Below are 17,276 nucleotides of genomic sequence, written 5' to 3' on the forward strand. Positions count from 1 at the left end.
TAAGGTTGAATTTTATCAACCATCTTGTTGGTTTTATTTTGTGTCAAATTTGCTTGTATTTTAGCAATTAATAACCCTGTATTTAGGTGGGAAACATGTAAGGATAGTGTGTGAGGGAGTGTAAAGAAATACTCAAGATTGTGCAAGGATGTAGAGACTCGCGAGTGACTCGTGACTGACAAGCCGCCAAAACTGACACATATGTGAAGCATGCAGGGGAGCTGAAGAGTCATGCCAGCTGTTGCTACTCGCGGGAAGCTTACTCGCGAGCTACTCGTGAAAACAGATTTAGTCTTCAATTGCCTTGAATCTTCACATTCTCTCTCTCACACACAACCTTTACAAATAAATTTCACATAAAATACAAGGTACATAAGATTGAATATAATTACAATCAAATTTGGCATGGAATTAAAGCCAACATAAACTTGTTGTAAATTACAATTTTACAATCTCTCCCTTTGGCTATTCCATGACAAAATCTCTAAAACAGACTTTAGACTTAAACGTGAGTTTGTGAACAGTGGCAAAACTCACTCACACCTAATCTAGAAGCTGTGAAGCACTTGCATGTATATACCTGTAACCTGAAATACTCGCACACAAACAAAACTTTCATTAAACTTATGACAAGTTGAATAAATGGTATGTATATAAGCAAGTAAAATGCGATCAAGTTAATAAACACTATAAAACAGTTAAGCATATCTTGATCATACAAGAACAGTCATTGAAGAATGACTACAATGATCATTTAGCTAGTAAATGATCACCCAGACACGCAATGCAATTAAGTTCAATCACAAGGATCAATTGCATGTCCAACACACAACCAATGCAAAATACACGAAGTATTTGCATCAAGGATACAAAATTCTACTAGGGTACAAGTGTGTAGTACTCAAGATAGTTTAGCAACATCTAATAGTACTTAAAAAAATGCTACAAAGCAATGAGATTAATACAAGTACTGAATATTTAAACTAAAAATGAAACGAATGTACTTATGCTTTAAAAGAAAGCAATAAAACTATCCAAGAGTTATAAAAACTAATAAAGTTTAAACCAAACATAAAAATGCTAAACCGCCAACAATAAACCAATAACTATGACTATGCTCTGCTCCCCCTCAACTGTGCATACGCCCCCTCAAAATTTTCTCTCCCTTTTTGACCGGAATGGCCAAAGAGGCTAGAATTGCTCGGACTCTAAATCAGATTCTTTGGTACGTTGGCAAAGGGGGCCGAAGGCCCCAAACCCACATGGTGTTCTGCATCCGAGGCCACGAGCACGCCCACGTGGTCCACATCGGCAACGCGGAGGCCATGAGGCACGCGTGGGACACGAGGACGGCTTCGAGGTCCTGCCGACGCCCCACGAGGAGCGTCGACTAGGAACGAATCAACTAGAGGGACGAGTGCCTTCGAGGCAGGTATGCAACACAAGGACCCGAATTGCTTCCGAGCGACGCTCGGAACAACGCTGATTGGGAGCACGCCGGACAGTTCGATGCGTGAGCACGAAGCCTGCCAAGCCATGCAACCCTGCCACCACTCACACGCTATCACGTACACTAGACCGCAACACCACCAACCCTACTAGGGTACAAGTGTGTAGTACTCAAGATAGTTTAGCAACATCTAAAAGTACTTTAAAAAATGCTACAAAGCAATGAGATAAATACAAGTACTGAATATTTAAACTGAAAATGAAACCAATGTACTTATGCTTTAAAAGAAAGCAATAAAACTATCCAAAAGTTATAAAACTAATAAAGTTTAAACCAAACATAAAAATGCTAAACCGCCAACAATAAACCAATTACTATGACTATGCTCTGCTCCCCCTCAACTGTGCATACGCCCCCTCAAAATTTTCTCTCCCTTTTTGACCGGAATGGCCAAAGAGGCTGGAATTGCTCGGACTCTAAATCAGATTCTTTGGTACGTTGGCAAAGGGGGCCGAAGGCCCCAAACCCACATGGTGTTCTGCATCCAAGGCCACGAGCACGCCCACGTGGTCCACATCGGCAACGCGGAGGCCGCGAGGCACATGTGGGACACAAGGACAGCTTCGAGGTCCTGCTGACGCCCCACGAGGAGCGTCGACTAGGAACAAATCAACTAGAGGGACGAGTGCCTTCGAGGCAGGTATGCAACATAGGGACCCGAATTGCGTCCGAGTGACGCTTGGAACAACGCTGATTGGGAGCACGCCGGACAGTTTGATGCATGAGCACGGAGCCTGCCAAGCCATGCAACCCTGCCACCACTCACACGCTATCACATACACTAGACCGCAACACCACCAACCCTACTAGGGTACAAGTGTGTAGTACTCAAGATAGTTTAGCAACATCTAAAAGTACTTAAAAAAATGCTACAAAGCAATGAGATAAATACAAGTACTGAATATTTAAATTGAAAATGAAACCAATGTACTTATGCTTTAAAAGAAAGCAATAAAACTATCCAAGAGTTATAAAAACTAATAAAGTTTAAACCAAACATAAAAATGCTAAACCGCCAACAATAAACCAATAACTATGACTATGCTCTGCTCCCCCTCAACTGTGCATACGCCCCCTCAAAATTTTCTCTCCCTTTTTGACCGGAATGGCCAAAGAGGCTAGAATTGCTTGGACTCTAAATCGGTTTCTTGCTCCATTGACATATCCTCAATCTGTGAAGATAGTGTAGTAATCTGACCCTGGATGTAGGGAGAAATTCGTAGCAGTTTCTTGTGATCCCAGACATAGGGAGATTTTGTTCAATGCTCTAGGTCTTCCTACTTTAATTACTAGTATCATGATTGAAGGGAACATGGTGAATCTTTGTGCAGTTCTTTCAAGACTGATTAATAAACATACTTATGGAGTGACTGACAACATGCAGAAGAATTTTGGATTAGCTCTTTGCTTCATAGGAAAATTTTTGCTTGGCTCTAGAAGGCTTGGTTTTGTGGATGCTCGAGCCATAGGTATTGTGAGTCAAATTAAAGGTGGTGATAATCTTGCTTTTCTGATCTTGGCAGAAACCGTTTTAGGATTGGACTTTGTATTTCAAGGTGGAAAGTCACAAAACTTTCTTGGGAGTCTCTTGACTTTGCAGATATGGTTTTCTTAGGGAGTCCCTTGACTTTGCAAATATGGTTGATGGACTCAAGAAGAGATTGGATGATGCAAAGGGAGAATGGGTGGAAGAGCTATCACACATCCTTTGGACATATCGGACTACACCTCATAGGCCAATGAGGGGTCTCAATGACTTATGGAGCTGAAGCTGTGATTCCTTTGGAGATTGGATTCCCAACACTAAGGACGAATTCTTTCACTCCGAGTAGCAATGATGGGCTGCTAGAGAAGAGTTTAGATTTAATTGAAGAGCGAAGAGAAAATGCCATGGTTCAGTTGGTGTATTATCAACACAAGCTCAAGCAAGGGTACGATGCCAACATGAAGCTAAGGCCATTAGTGCCTAGAGGCTTTGTATTAAGAAAGGTTTTGGGTACTGTGAAGAACCCAACTTGGGGAAAGTTAGGGCCCAATTAGGAAGGCCCATATCGCATCACCTCGATGGCTAGAATAGGTACGTATTATCTTGAAGATCTAGATGAAAATATTGTACCACGCCCCTAGAATGTAAATAACCTGAGAAGGTATTATTATTAATAAAAGTCTTTTCTACCATTCTTTTGTTTATTACATTATGCGTTATATTTGTTATTATCTATTTGAATATCAAACAGAACTTTGGTCATATCTGGTTGCTCGGACCATATATCTTGGGTAAATTGATATTTTCAATCATTTTTCTAAGTGTTAAACAGAACCTTAGTCATGTCTGGTTCCTCGGACTACATACTTTAGGTAAATTAGTACTTTACATCATTTTTCTAAGTGTTAAACAGAACCTTAATTATGCCTGGTTCCTCGAACCACATACTTTGGGTAAATTAATACTTTACATAATTTTTCTAAGTGTTAAACAGAATCTTAGTCATGCCTGGTTTCTTGGACCACGTACTTTGGGTAAACTAATACTTTACATCATTTTTCTAAGTGTTAAACAGAACATTAGCTATGCCTGGCTCCTCAGACCACATACTTTGGGTAAATTAAAACTTTACATCATTTTTTTACGTGTTAAACAGAACCTTAGTCATGCCTGGTTCCTCGGACCACATACTTTGGGTAAATTAATACTTTCTATTATTCGTTTAAGTATCAAATAGAACTAGCCATGCTAAGTGGCAAAGATCTTCATTGTAATTGTCACATCCCAAACCCGATACCCAAATTTGTGACCATGACCGGGATGTTAATATCAAACCTAAACCTGATATTAACAAGAGCCAACTAAACTTTTTACAAAAACTTTTACAAAAACTTCCCTCTTTCTTTCCATTCTTGTTTCTTTACTTTTTGAGATAACTTTTCACTTGATATTCAGAGCATCTACATTGTACTTCAACTGATAACACAATCCATTCGTTATTCAAATTCTTAATTTCACATAATACATCTCTTAATACTTTAAGGTCCACAACTTTCATTAGATCCTAAAATACACAATACTACATAGCTAAACATCAAATACTAATTTGGGATCTAGACATTAAAACTAAAACCAGTTCCTTCCAAAACTCGACTAAGGCTCCCTTTACTCCAAACTAAAACCTGTTGATTGAAAGAGTGGAAGGGGTGAGCTACACAGCTTAGTAAAGGTAAGATACATAAGAATTTAATAAGAATACATGTAAATCAAATCATTGCATTTTATAAATATTTAGATCGAAGAACATCTTTTCATGCATAATATTTTATACTATTCATAATGATAACTTATATGCTCTTCGTAGGAAAATAATTGTTCCCCCTTTTTTTATCAAAATAATATTACCAAAACCTTTTGGATAGAATCTCTTTCATTTCTTACAAAATCACCAAATATAATATTGATTATTTAAAATCACATACGTACATACATACATACATACATACATATATATATATATATATATTCTCATTATAAAATAATCATTTTAACTTAAATTAGATAATTGGTAACTTGGTCTTAACTAGAAACATCTTGATGAATAAGAAAACTTTTCTTTATAATCTTCTTCTCGTAAAATATTATAACTTTTATAGTCATAAAACTTAACGTTTCATAAAGAACAAATATCTTATAACTTTTTAACATAAACTTGTACTTTCATAAGAAGTTTTATCTTTATAGAAGACTAAAACTCATTAGATTCTTTATCTTTAAAGCACAACAAAACTTCAGAAACTTTTATCTTCATCAGAAACTTCTTCTTTCCATGAGAGCTTTTAACTTTTCATAATGCATTTAAACAAATCATTCTCTCATGATCAATAAAATAATATAATTGTTCATAACATATTGGTTAGTCCATATCTGATAAGTCTATACTTATTTGGGAGGCTTCTAGCACCACTGTGCTAGGCATCCAAAATTCCTCACATTGCCAGGGATTCCCGGGATCATATCATAATACATATCTTTATCCATGGGGGCCGGTTGGCATCCTCCACAAGTTGGTCGTAACCAACAAGGGCAGATACAACAGAGCCAGTCCCACTTTTAATGGCCGACCAGATAACATTTTCCATGGAAAGCCAGTAGTTTAACCCCTACTAGTTAAGTTCAGATCAACAGAGGACATAACCCGAAAACATTTCATACTTATACATCATACTGAAATTCATAATTTGCATAACATTTCATAATAAAGCATTTCCATTGTTTTCTTTAAACATCATGTTCGTGGAATTAGTAATAGCATCAATATGCTTAAATTATATACATAAAGTTTCGAGAACTCACGAACATATCTTTGTCTGAAACATGATTATATGTCATATCTCTAATCAAAACCTTTAATGCATAATATACTTTAATATAAAATCATGACTTATCATATGCTTATATAACTTATCCCTTACCTGAAAGCAGAGGAACCGAAAGCCTACAGTCGAATGAGCTTAAACTTGGGAACTGGTAACACCTAAACCAAATATCAAAACTTATTACTTACTATCAATTATTCCTTATCATATATTTACACATTCATCTCAAAGCTTATCTCTTAAAATCAAGGAAGTCCTACTCCTACCTCAAAGAGATTCCCTAAACACAAGATACATTAATCAACACCATGATATACCAAACTAAAGAGAAACCCACATTCTCATATTCATATCATATCTCTAGAAGAGCCAACTTCATTTCAAAAGGTGCTTTGAGATTAGGGCAATAATGCATTTATAAACATAAAATCCTTTAAGCATGGTCATGTAACCATATACACTCACATGAGAATATACAACATGTTGAAAAAGACAACAACATGACAAAGCAATAGAATGGTTTAGAACCCCTCATTTGAGTACTAAACATTGAACCAAGTTATATAAAATTAATCTATAATCTATACATACCAAAAGATAAGCATATTAAATTATAGCTCAAAACATTCGCCCTAACTTTAGAATTAAATCCTCAAAATTAGAGTTAACAATTACTGTTTACTACTCATTTCAACAGCATATGCCTCATTTGTAAAATACAAATGGGCTGTCCACACACATCCAAACGTCATGCTATTTTACAGTGCAACTCCTCTGGATGTCTAGTAAATACCATATCAATTTCAGAGCCATATCATAAAAATATGATTTACTTAAAATAATAAAAGACAACATACTCAAATTTGTCCTGACAGACTTTCACGCAATTTAGGAATTAAACCATTATTTTTATATTGATCCAAATGCTGTGATACCACTTCCATAACAACCATATGTGTCTTAGCTTTCATAAGAAATATCCCTAGCATCAAAATTCACTGTATACAATTTAATAAATAATTTACCATGTGTAAACACAATATCTGTCACTGTGACAACTTTGAAACATTTTCTTGTAAAATTATAAAATGATTGCAAATTATCTTATTATCATATGAGGTTTTTTATACACTCATTAGACATGTTAAAAAACACTTGTAGGGATATTGGGCCTGGGAGCTCATCATTTATTTATGTTACAGGCTTATGGCCCAATCCGAGGATGAAAGCTTGTTCGAGGAAGAGAAATCTTTGTTAGACAAGGTTGTGTTAGTGAATAAAGGTCAAAATTTGACCATAGTGGCTCAAAGGGCGGGCCGAGGATGAATTCATCCTCGGTAAACCAAGGCCGAGGTCCAAAAAGGTTGTTTGTCACTCAGGGTTGATATTCCAAGAAGTATCGTCAATGTTGATCAGCATGGTAAGAGTGGTGAACAGGGGAATGCCCTAAAATATCTAAAGAGAAAGCTACTACCTCCGCATTAATTATACTGTAGCTAACACCCTGGCCGCATTAATGTGGAGGTGATACCTGAACAGTAGGTTTCAACCTTACAGCTACTACATGGGAGACTTATGGGAGGGGCTAATGGGACAAGTGTCAGCACCGACCATTTGGCATGCACATGGAAGGTGGAGATGAGCAGGAAAAAGAGTATATAAGGAAAGGGTGATGACAAGACTAGGGGATCGGGAATTCCAAACAAAAAATACTGTAGCATCTAAGAACTAAACTTGAGATAAGAACTAAACTTGAGACCTCCTCGGACCATGCTAAGGACAATTTTTCTTCAATACAAACCTTTTTCGTTTCATTCTTTTATCATCTGGATCCATTTTTGTGTTTGTTTGATCAACTAAGGCCCAATATCCAAACCCATTCTCTACAAATTCATTGTTTTAGGCTTTTTGGGCATACGTCCATTCACGTAGTGGGCTAGGAGTTTAAATTTGGCCCTTACAATTGGCACCATCTGTGGGAATACTAGTGCTTCAGTGATTTCAACTTTCAAAAATGGTAGGTTCAGGTCCACACCATGCAGAATCTATAGGATCTCCGCGTCGAGATCACTTTCGTGATCTTGAACAGCAAAGGGATCGGGAGGGAAGTATGCATTCTACCCACACTAATAGAAGCCAAGCTCGTGGTAAAAGCCATTTTTCTCAGGAGGAGAATGCTAGAAACATGCAGAGGGAGATCGATCATCTGAAAAGAAGCTTACGTCATGAACGACGGAAGCGAGCTCCTTCCAACTCTGACTACTCTTCCGATGATGAAAAAGACAAAGTCTACAAACAGAGGTTAAGGACTCCCCCGAGCAAATCTTTCTCATACGATAAAGATTACCACCACAAGCGTAGAAACAGTAATTCATCCTCGAGGGGTCTGGTGAATGACGCCCTGAGTAAAGCACTCAACAAAATTTCCAGATTGCCCTTCGCACACTAGATTGAGGAGGGGAAACTTCCTCGGCGGTTTACTCAACCCACTTTCACCTTGTATAACGGCAGGACGGATCATGTTGAACATGTTAGCCACTTTAATCAAAAGATGGCTGTACACTCCAAGAATGAAACCTTGCTGTGCAAGGTTTTCCCATCCAGTCTAGGGCCTGTGGCGAAGAGGTGGTTTGATGGGTTGAAGGCAGGTTCCATCAATTCTTTTAAGGAACTCACCCGAATGTTTGGGTCCCGTTTTATCATATGCAGCTGAGCTCCTCGCCCTTTGGCTTCCTTACTGTCTCTATCCATAAGAGAAGGAGAAACTCTGAAATCATACTCGGATAGGTATTGGGAGATGTTCAACAAGATAGACGGTGATTTTGAAGACGTGGCCATTAGCACTTTCAAGCTTAGCCTGCCTGCTGAGCACGGCCTAAGAAAGTCTTTGACGGGGAAACCTGTTACTCGTATACGTCAACTCATGGTAAACGCCGTGTTCCGAGAACCGGTGCATCAGGTTTCAGAGAAGATCAAGAACAAGCTGTATTCCAAATGGCCGAACAAGATGAGTGGAGATCCTTTAAGGCACAACCAAAGCCTCCATTTTCAGTGCCACCAAGATTGGGGACATACCACAGAGGATTGCCGAACTCTGTGGAACCATCTGGAGCAACTAGTTAAGAAGGGGAAGTTGCAACAATTTTTACATCAACCTAACGTATGAAAGGACCAGTCAAGATCAGGGGCTCAAAGGAATGCCTTTACAAGGCCCCCGTTAGGTACAATCAATGTCATTTTTGCTGCGCCTGGGAGGACAGGTTCTCGGCCTGCCAGGGTGATGTTTGTGCCCAGCTCACCGGCCGAGGACCCTATTCCCAAGCCGAAGAGAGCTAGGTTGGAAATCTAACCTTTGTTGAGTTTTTCTGATGAAGACAAGATCAGAACTATCCAACCACATGATGACGCTTTAGTGGTCACCCTTAGAATTGGGGGGGTATAATGTGAAAAGAGTGATGGTGGACCAAGGCAGCTGTGTGGAAGTCATGTACCCTGACCTATATAAAGGACTAAATTTAAAACCTGAAGATCTCACAACCTACGATTTGCCTTTGGCTAGCTTTGATGGAAAGCTTGTTGCCCCGAAGGGCCAAATTAGGTTGCCCGTGTAGGCCAGCTTAAAAGTGGTGGACATGGACTTCATGGTAGTAGTTACGTACTCCCCATACACAGCCATTGTCACTAGACCCTAGCTTCACACCTTGGGGGCTGTCTCTTCAACATTACATCAAAAGGTTAAGTATCTGTTTGGAGACCGAGTTGAGGAGCTAGTAGGGAACCAATCAATGGCTAGGCAGTACCTTGTGTCTGCAATTTTACATCAACTAGCAGCTGAGTCCTTGGCCTCAGCTAAAGAGGATTTATAGCAGTCAAAGTCAAGGGAATTACCTACGAAGGGGCTAGCCGAGGAGGCTAAATGTGAAGATTTGGAGAAATCTGCCCTGGGTAATGATTCGGAAAAGTTTTTTCAAGTTGGAGCTCAGCTACCACTTTAGGAGAAGGAGGAGTTGGTGGAGTTCCTCAAGAGGAATGTTGATGTATTTACTTGGAATGCTTACGAAGCTCCAGGGGTGGATCCAAGCTTCATTTGCCATCATTTGAATGTCAATCCATCCATCACCCTAAAGAAGCATTCGCCTTATGAAGTAATGAAACTTAAGCAGGCTGGGGCTATTAAAGAGGTCTTCTACCCCGAGTGGCTAGCCAACACAATGGTGGTAAAGAAGAAGACTGGAAAGTGGCGCGTATGTGTAGATTTTATGGACTTGAACAAAGCCTGCCCAAATGACCCTTTCCTTATGCCTCGGATCGACCAGCTGGTGGATGCAACTGTGGGCCATCCTCAGATGAGCTTTCTAGATTCCTTTCAAGGGTACCATCAGATACCTTTGGCTATGGATGACCAAGAGAAGACAGCTTTTGTCACTCCTACTGGAAATTATCATTATAAGGTAATGCCCTTTGGTTTGAAAAATGCAGGGGCTACCTATCAGAGGATGATGACCAGGTTGTTTGAGCCTCAGTTAGGAAAGAACATTGAAATTTACAATGATGATATGGTAGTAAAGAGGAAGGTGGAGTCCGATCAAGTTGGTGATCTCAAAAATATTAAGGAGATACAAGCTACAACTTAATGCCTCCAAGTGTTCTTTTGGAATTGGATTAGGGAAATTCTTGGGCTACATATGGTCACGCCCCATGGAATTGAAGTCAACCCAAACCAAATTAAGGTGATTAACAATCTGCAGCCACCTTGGAATCCCAAGGAGGTTTAAAGGCTTACAGAGATGACTACTGCTTTAAACCGATTCATCTCTTGGTCAGTAGACAGATGCAAGCCTTTATTTCAGTTATTGAATAAGTGGAAGGGATTTGAATGGACTGAAGAGTGCATCCTAACTTTCCAGCAATTGAAGGAGTACTTATCTCGGCCACCCATCATGTCTAGACCTGAGGTGGATGAGGTTTTGTTTGCCTACAACGCAGTAGCCTCCCATGCAGTGAGTTTGGTGCTAATATAAGATGATAGTGGCGTACAGAGGCCGGTTTATTACGTAAGCAAGTCCCTACATGAGACCGAGGTTCGTTACTTACCATTAGAAATGGCCATTTTGGCCGTGGCGCATGCCACGCGTAAGCTTCCCCACTACTTTCAGTCACACATAGTCATTGTCCTAACCCAACTCCCACTCAGATCTCTACTTCGAAGCACTGATTACATAGGGAGAGTTACTGTGCTATCTACAAATTTTCATGCACACATGACGAAATTTGATTCAGGTCAAAATTCTTGAGCAGTCTAACCTGGGGGCATTTTCGTACAAAATTGATCCGAGTTTTTTTTTTTTTTTTTGAAAGAATTTTCCATTTGTTTCTTGAGCTCTATAATGTTATCTACAAGTTTTCATCGAAAAACACCAAATTTGATTCAGTAAAAATTCTTGACCAATTAAACAAGGGCATTTTCGTTCAAAATTGATACGGTTTTTTTTTTCCTTTGAATTTTGCATTTTTCTTCGACGCTTTAATGTGCTGTCTACAAGTTTTCATGCACACACGCCAACATTTGATTCCGGTTTTTGTGGGCATCTGTGCAACCTAACCTATGGGCATTTTCGTACAAAATTAACGAGCTTTTTTTCTTTTCTTTCTTTCTTTCTAAAGAAATTTGCATTCGTTTCTTTGGCTCTCTTAATATATCATCACAAGTTTCCATGCACACCTGCCGACATTTGATTCCGGTCAAAATTCTTGACCAGTCTGACCCAGGCATTTTCGTACAAAAATTACTATAGTTTTTTTTTTTTTCCAATGGAATTTTCCAATTGTTTCTTGGAGCTCTATATATGCTATCTACAAGTTTTAATGCAAAAATACTGATACTGGATTCAGGTGAAAATTGTTGATCAATTTGACCTAGGGCTATTTTTGTACAAAATTGATACGATTTTTTTTTTCTTTTCTTTTCTTTGTAAAGAATTTTGCATTTGTATCTTCGACGTCATAATGTGCTGTCTACAAGTTTTCTCGCACACACGCCGACATTTGATTCAGGTCAAAATTCTTGAGCAGTCTGACCTAAGGGCATTTTTGCACAAAATTGATACGATTTTTTGTTTTTTGTTCTTTTCTTGCTACAGAATTTTGCATTTGTTTCTTCGTCGCCTTAATGTGCAGTCTACAAGTTTTCATGCACACACGCCGTCATTTCATTCAGGTCCAAATTCTTGACCAGTCTAACCGAGGTGAATTTTCGTTCAGAATTCATACAAGTTTTTCTTTTTCTTTTTTTTCCTCCTGAATTTCCCATTTGTTTCTTCGACGTTTTAAGCAGCTGTCTACAAGTTTTCGATCAGAATTGATACGAGTTTTTCTATTTTTTCTTTTTTCCTCCCGAATTTCGCATTTGTTTCTTCGACGTTTTAAGCAGCTGTCTACAAGTTTTCACGCACACATGCCGATATTTGATTTAGGTCAAAATTCTTGACCAACCTATCCTAGGAGCATTTTTGTACAAAATTGATACTTTTTTTTGGTAAAGAATTTTGCATTTGTTTCTTGGCTCTCTTAATATGCTATCTACAAGTTTTCATGCACACATGCCTACATTTGATTCCGGTTAAAATTCTTCGCCAGTCTAACCGAGGGGCATTGTCTTACAAAAATTACTCGAGGGTTTTTTTTTTTTTTTTCCAAAATATTTTCCCATTTGTTTCTTGGAGCTCTATATATACTATCTCCAAGTTTTCATGCAAAAACACCGATACTGGATTCAGGTTAAAATTCTTGGCCAACCTAACCTAGGGGCATTTTCGTACAAAATTGATACGAGTTTTTTTTCTTTTCTTTTCCTTTCTTTCTAATGAATTTTGCATTTGTTTCTTGGCTCTCTTAATATATCATCTACAAGTTTTCATGTACAAATGCCGACATTTGATTCCAGTCAAAATTCTTGATCAGTCTGACCGATGGGCATTTTCGTACAAAAATTACTAATGGTTTTTTTTTTTTTTTTTTTCAAAAGATTTTTCCAATTGTTTCTTGGAGCACTATATATGCTATCTACAAGTTTTAATGCAAAAATACTGATACTGGATTCAGGTGAAAATTGTTGACCAATTTGACCAAGTGCTATTTTTGTTCAAAATTGATACGAGTTTTTATTATTTTTTTTTTGTTTCTTGTCTTTGTAAAGAATTTTGCATTTGTATCTTCGACGTCATAATGTGCTGTCTGCAAGTTTTCACGCACACACGCCGACATTTGATTCAGGTCAAAATCCTTGAGCAGTCTGACCTAAGGGCATTTTTACACAAAATTGATACGATTTTTTGTTTTTTGTTCTTTTCTTTCTACAGAATTTAGCATTTGTTTCTTCGTCGCCTTAATGTGCAGTCTACAAGTTTTCATGCACACACGCCGAAATTTCATTCTGGGCAAAATTCTTGACCAGTCTAACCGAGGTGCATTTTCGATCAGAATTGATACGAGTTTTTTTTTTTTTTTCCTCCTGAATTTCGCATTTGTTTCTTCGACGTTTTAAGCAGCTGTCTACAAGTTTTCACGCACACATGCCGATATTTGATTTAGGTCAAAATTCTTGACCAACCTATCCTACGAGCATTTTTGTACAAAATTGATACTTTTTTTTGGTAAAGAATTTTGCATTTGTTTCTTGGCTCTCTTAATATGCTATCTACAAGTTTTCATGCACACATGCCTACATTTGATTCCGGTTAAAATTCTTCGCCAGTCTAACCGAGGGGCATTTTCTTACAAAAATTACTCGAGGGTTGTTTTTTTTTTTTTTCAAAATATTTTCCCATTTGTTTCTTGGAGCTCTATATATACTCTCTACAAGTTTTCATGCAAAAACGCCAATACTGGATTCAGGTCAAAATTCTTGGCCAACCTAACCTAGGGGCATTTTCGTACAAAATTGATACGAGCTTTTTTTCTTTTCTTTTCTTTTCTTTCTAAAGAATTTTGCATTCGTTTCTTGGCTCTCTTAATATATCATCTACAAGTTTCCATGCACACATGCCGACATTTGATTACGGTCAAAATTCTTGACCAGTCTGAACCATGGGCATTTTCGTACAAAAATTACTATAGTTTTTTTTTTTTTTTTCCAATGGAATTTCCCAATTGTTTCTTGGAGCTCTATATATGCTATCTACAAGTTTTAATGCAAAAATACTGATACTGGATTCAGGTGAAAATTGTTGACCAATTTAACCTAGGGTTATTTTTGTTCAAAATTGATACGATTTTTTTTTCCTTTTCTTTTCCTTTCTTTCTAATGAATTTTGCATTTGTTTCTTGGCTCCCTTAATATATCATCTACAAGTTTTCATGTACAAATGCCGACATTTGATTCCAGTCAAAATTCTTGACCAGTCTGACCGATGGGCATTTTCGTACAAAAATTACTAATGGTTTTTTTTTTTTTTTTTCAAAAGATTTTTCCAATTGTTTCTTGGAGCACTATATATGCTATCTACAAGTTTTAATGCAAAAATACTGATACTGGATTCAGGTGAAAATTGTTGACCAATTTGACCTAGGGCTATTTTTGTTCAAAATTGATACGATTTTTTGTTTTTTTTCTTTTCTTGCTACAGAATTTTGCATTTGTTTCTTCGTCGCCTTAATGTGCAGTCTACAAGTTTTCATGCACACACGCCGTCATTTGATTCAGGTCCAAATTCTTGACCAGTCTAACCGAGGTGAATTTTCGTTCAGAATTCATACAAGTTTTTCTTTTTCTTTTTTTTCCTCCTGAATTTCCCATTTGTTTCTTCGACGTTTTAAGCAGCTGTCTACAAGTTTTCGATCAGAATTGATACGAGTTTTTTTTTTTTTTTTTTCCTCCTGAATTTCGCATTTGTTTCTTCGACGTTTTAAGCAGCTGTCTACAAGTTTTCACGCACACATGCCGATATTTGATTTAGGTCAAAATTCTTGACCAACCTATCCTAGGAGCATTTTTGTACAAAATTGATACTTTTTTTTGGTAAAGAATTTTGCATTTGTTTCTTGGCTCTCTTAATATGCTATCTACAAGTTTTCATGCACACATGCCTACATTTGATTCCGGTTAAAATTCTTCGCCAGTCTAACTGAGGGGCATTTTCTTACAAAAATTACTCGAGGGTTTTTTTTTTTTTTTTTCCAAAATATTTTCCCATTTGTTTCTTGGAGCTCTATATATACTATCTGCAAGTTTTCATGCAAAAACGCCGATACTGGATTCAGGTCAAAATTCTTGGCCAACCTAACCTAGGGGCATTTTCGTACAAAATTGATACGAGCTTTTTTTCTTTTCTTTTCTTTTCTTTCTAAATGAATTTTGCATTCGTTTCTTGGCTCTCTTAATATATCATCTACAAGTTTCCATGCACACCTGCCAACATTTGATTCCGGTCAAAATTCTTGACCAGTCTGACCCATGGGCATTTTCGTACAAAAATTACTATATTTTTTTTTTTTTCCAATGGAATTTTCCAATTGTTTCTTGGAGCTCTATATATGCTATCTACAAGTTTTAATGCAAAAATACTGATACTGGATTCTGGTGAAAATTGTTGACCAATTTGACCTAGGGCTATTTTTGTTCAAAATTGATACGATTTTTTTTTTCTTTTCTTTTCTTTGTAAAGAATTTTGCATTTGTATCTTCGACGTCATAATGTGCTGTCTACAAGTTTTCTCGCACACACGCCAACATTTGATTCAGGTCAAAATTCTTGAGCAGTCTGACCTAAGGGCATTTTTGCACAAAATTGATACGATTTTTTGTTTTTTGTTCTTTTCTTGCTACAGAATTTTGCATTTGTTTCTTCGTCGCCTTAATGTGCAGTATACAAGTTTTCATGCACACACGCCGTCATTTCATTCAGGTCCAAATTCTTGACCAGTCTAACCGAGGTGCATTTTCGTTCAGAATTCATACAAGTTTTTCTTTTTCTTTTTTTTCCTCCTGAATTTCCCATTTGTTTCTTCGACGTTCTAAGCAGCTGTCTACAAGTTTTCGATCAGAATTGATACGAGTTTTTTTTTTTTTTTTTTCCTCCTGAATTTCGCATTTGTTTCTTCGACGTTTAAGCAGCTGTCTACAAGTTTTCACGCACACATGCCGATATTTGATTTAGGTCAAAATTCTTGACCAACCTATCCTAGGAGCATTTTTGTACAAAATTGATACTTTTTTTTGGTAAAGAATTTTGCATTTGTTTCTTGGCTCTCTTAATATGCTATCTACAAGTTTTCATGCACACATGCCTACATTTGATTCCGGTTAAAATTCTTCGCCAGTCTAACTGAGAGGCATTTTCTTACAAAAATTACTCGAGGGTTTTTTTTTTTTTTTTTCCAAAATATTTTCCCATTTGTTTCTTGGAGCTCTATATACACTATCTACAAGTTTTCATGCAAAAACGCCGATACTGGATTCAGGTCAAAATTCTTGGCCAACCTAACCTAGGGGCATTTTCGTACAAAATTGATACGAGCTTTTTTTCTTTTCTTTTCTTTTCTTTCTAAAGAATTTTGCATTCGTTTCTTGGCTCTCTTAATATATCATCTACAAGTTTCCATGCACACATGCCGACATTTGATTCCGGTCAAAATTCTTGACCAGTCTGAACCATGGGCATTTTCGTACAAAAATTACTATAGTTTTTTTTTTTTTTTTTTTTTTTTTTTTTCCATGGATTTCCAATTGTTTCTTGGAGCTCTATATATGCTATCTACAAGTTTTAATGCAAAAATACTGATACTGGATTCAGGTGAAAATTGTTGACCAATTTGACCTAGGGCTATTTTTGTTCAAAATTGATACGATTTTTTTTTTCTTTTCTTTTCTTTGTAAAGAATTTTGCATTTGTATCTTCGACGTCATAATGTGCTGTCTACAAGTTTTCTCGCACACACGCCGACATTTGATTCAGGTCAAAATTCTTGAGCAGTCTGACCTAAGGGCATTTTTGCACAAAATTGATACGATTTTTTGTTTTTTGTTCTTTTCTTGCTACAGAATTTTGCATTTGTTTCTTCGTCGCCTTAATGTGCAGTCTACAAGTTTTCATGCACACACGCCGTCATTTCATTCAGGTCCAAATTCTTGACCAGTCTAACCGAGGTGAATTTTCGTTCAGAATTCATACAAGTTTTTCTTTTTCTTTTTTTTCCTCCTGAATTTCCCATTTGTTTCTTCGACGTTTTAAGAAGCTGTCTACAAGTTTTCGATCAGAATTGATACGAGTTTTTTTTTTTTTTTTTTTTTTCCTCCTGAATTTCCCATTTGTTTCTTCGACGTTCTAAGCAGCTGTCTACAAGTTTTCACGCACACATGCCGATATTTGATTTAGGTCAAAATTCTTGACCAACCTATCCTAGG

General features: G+C 37.3%; 1 protein-coding gene across 1 annotated transcript; it reads left to right on the forward strand.

Annotated features, from left to right (window-relative positions):
* The first annotated feature begins 8,426 nt into the window (after window positions 1-8,426).
* Window positions 8,427-9,041, forward strand: LOC115973680. The gene is made up of 2 exons (XM_031093940.1): window positions 8,427-8,557; window positions 8,663-9,041. The coding sequence occupies exons 1-2, from the start codon at window positions 8,427-8,429 to the stop codon at window positions 9,039-9,041; spliced, it is 510 nt and encodes a 169-aa protein (XP_030949800.1).
* The last annotated feature ends 8,235 nt before the right edge of the window (window positions 9,042-17,276 follow it).

This window comes from Quercus lobata, unplaced genomic scaffold, assembly GCF_001633185.2.
Source record: "Quercus lobata isolate SW786 unplaced genomic scaffold, ValleyOak3.0 Primary Assembly Scq3eQI_1983, whole genome shotgun sequence".
NCBI classification, from domain to species: domain Eukaryota; kingdom Viridiplantae; phylum Streptophyta; class Magnoliopsida; order Fagales; family Fagaceae; genus Quercus; species Quercus lobata.

Excerpts from the sequence above, each read along its gene's own strand:
- LOC115973680 (XM_031093940.1), top strand. The coding sequence starts at position 8,427 with ATGGCTGTACACTCCAAGAATGAAACCTTGCTGTGCAAGGTTTTCCCA. Across the intron at positions 8,558-8,662 it reads TTTAAGGAACTCACCCGAAT|GTATTGGGAGATGTTCAACA; the intron begins GTTTGGGTCCCG and ends ATACTCGGATAG.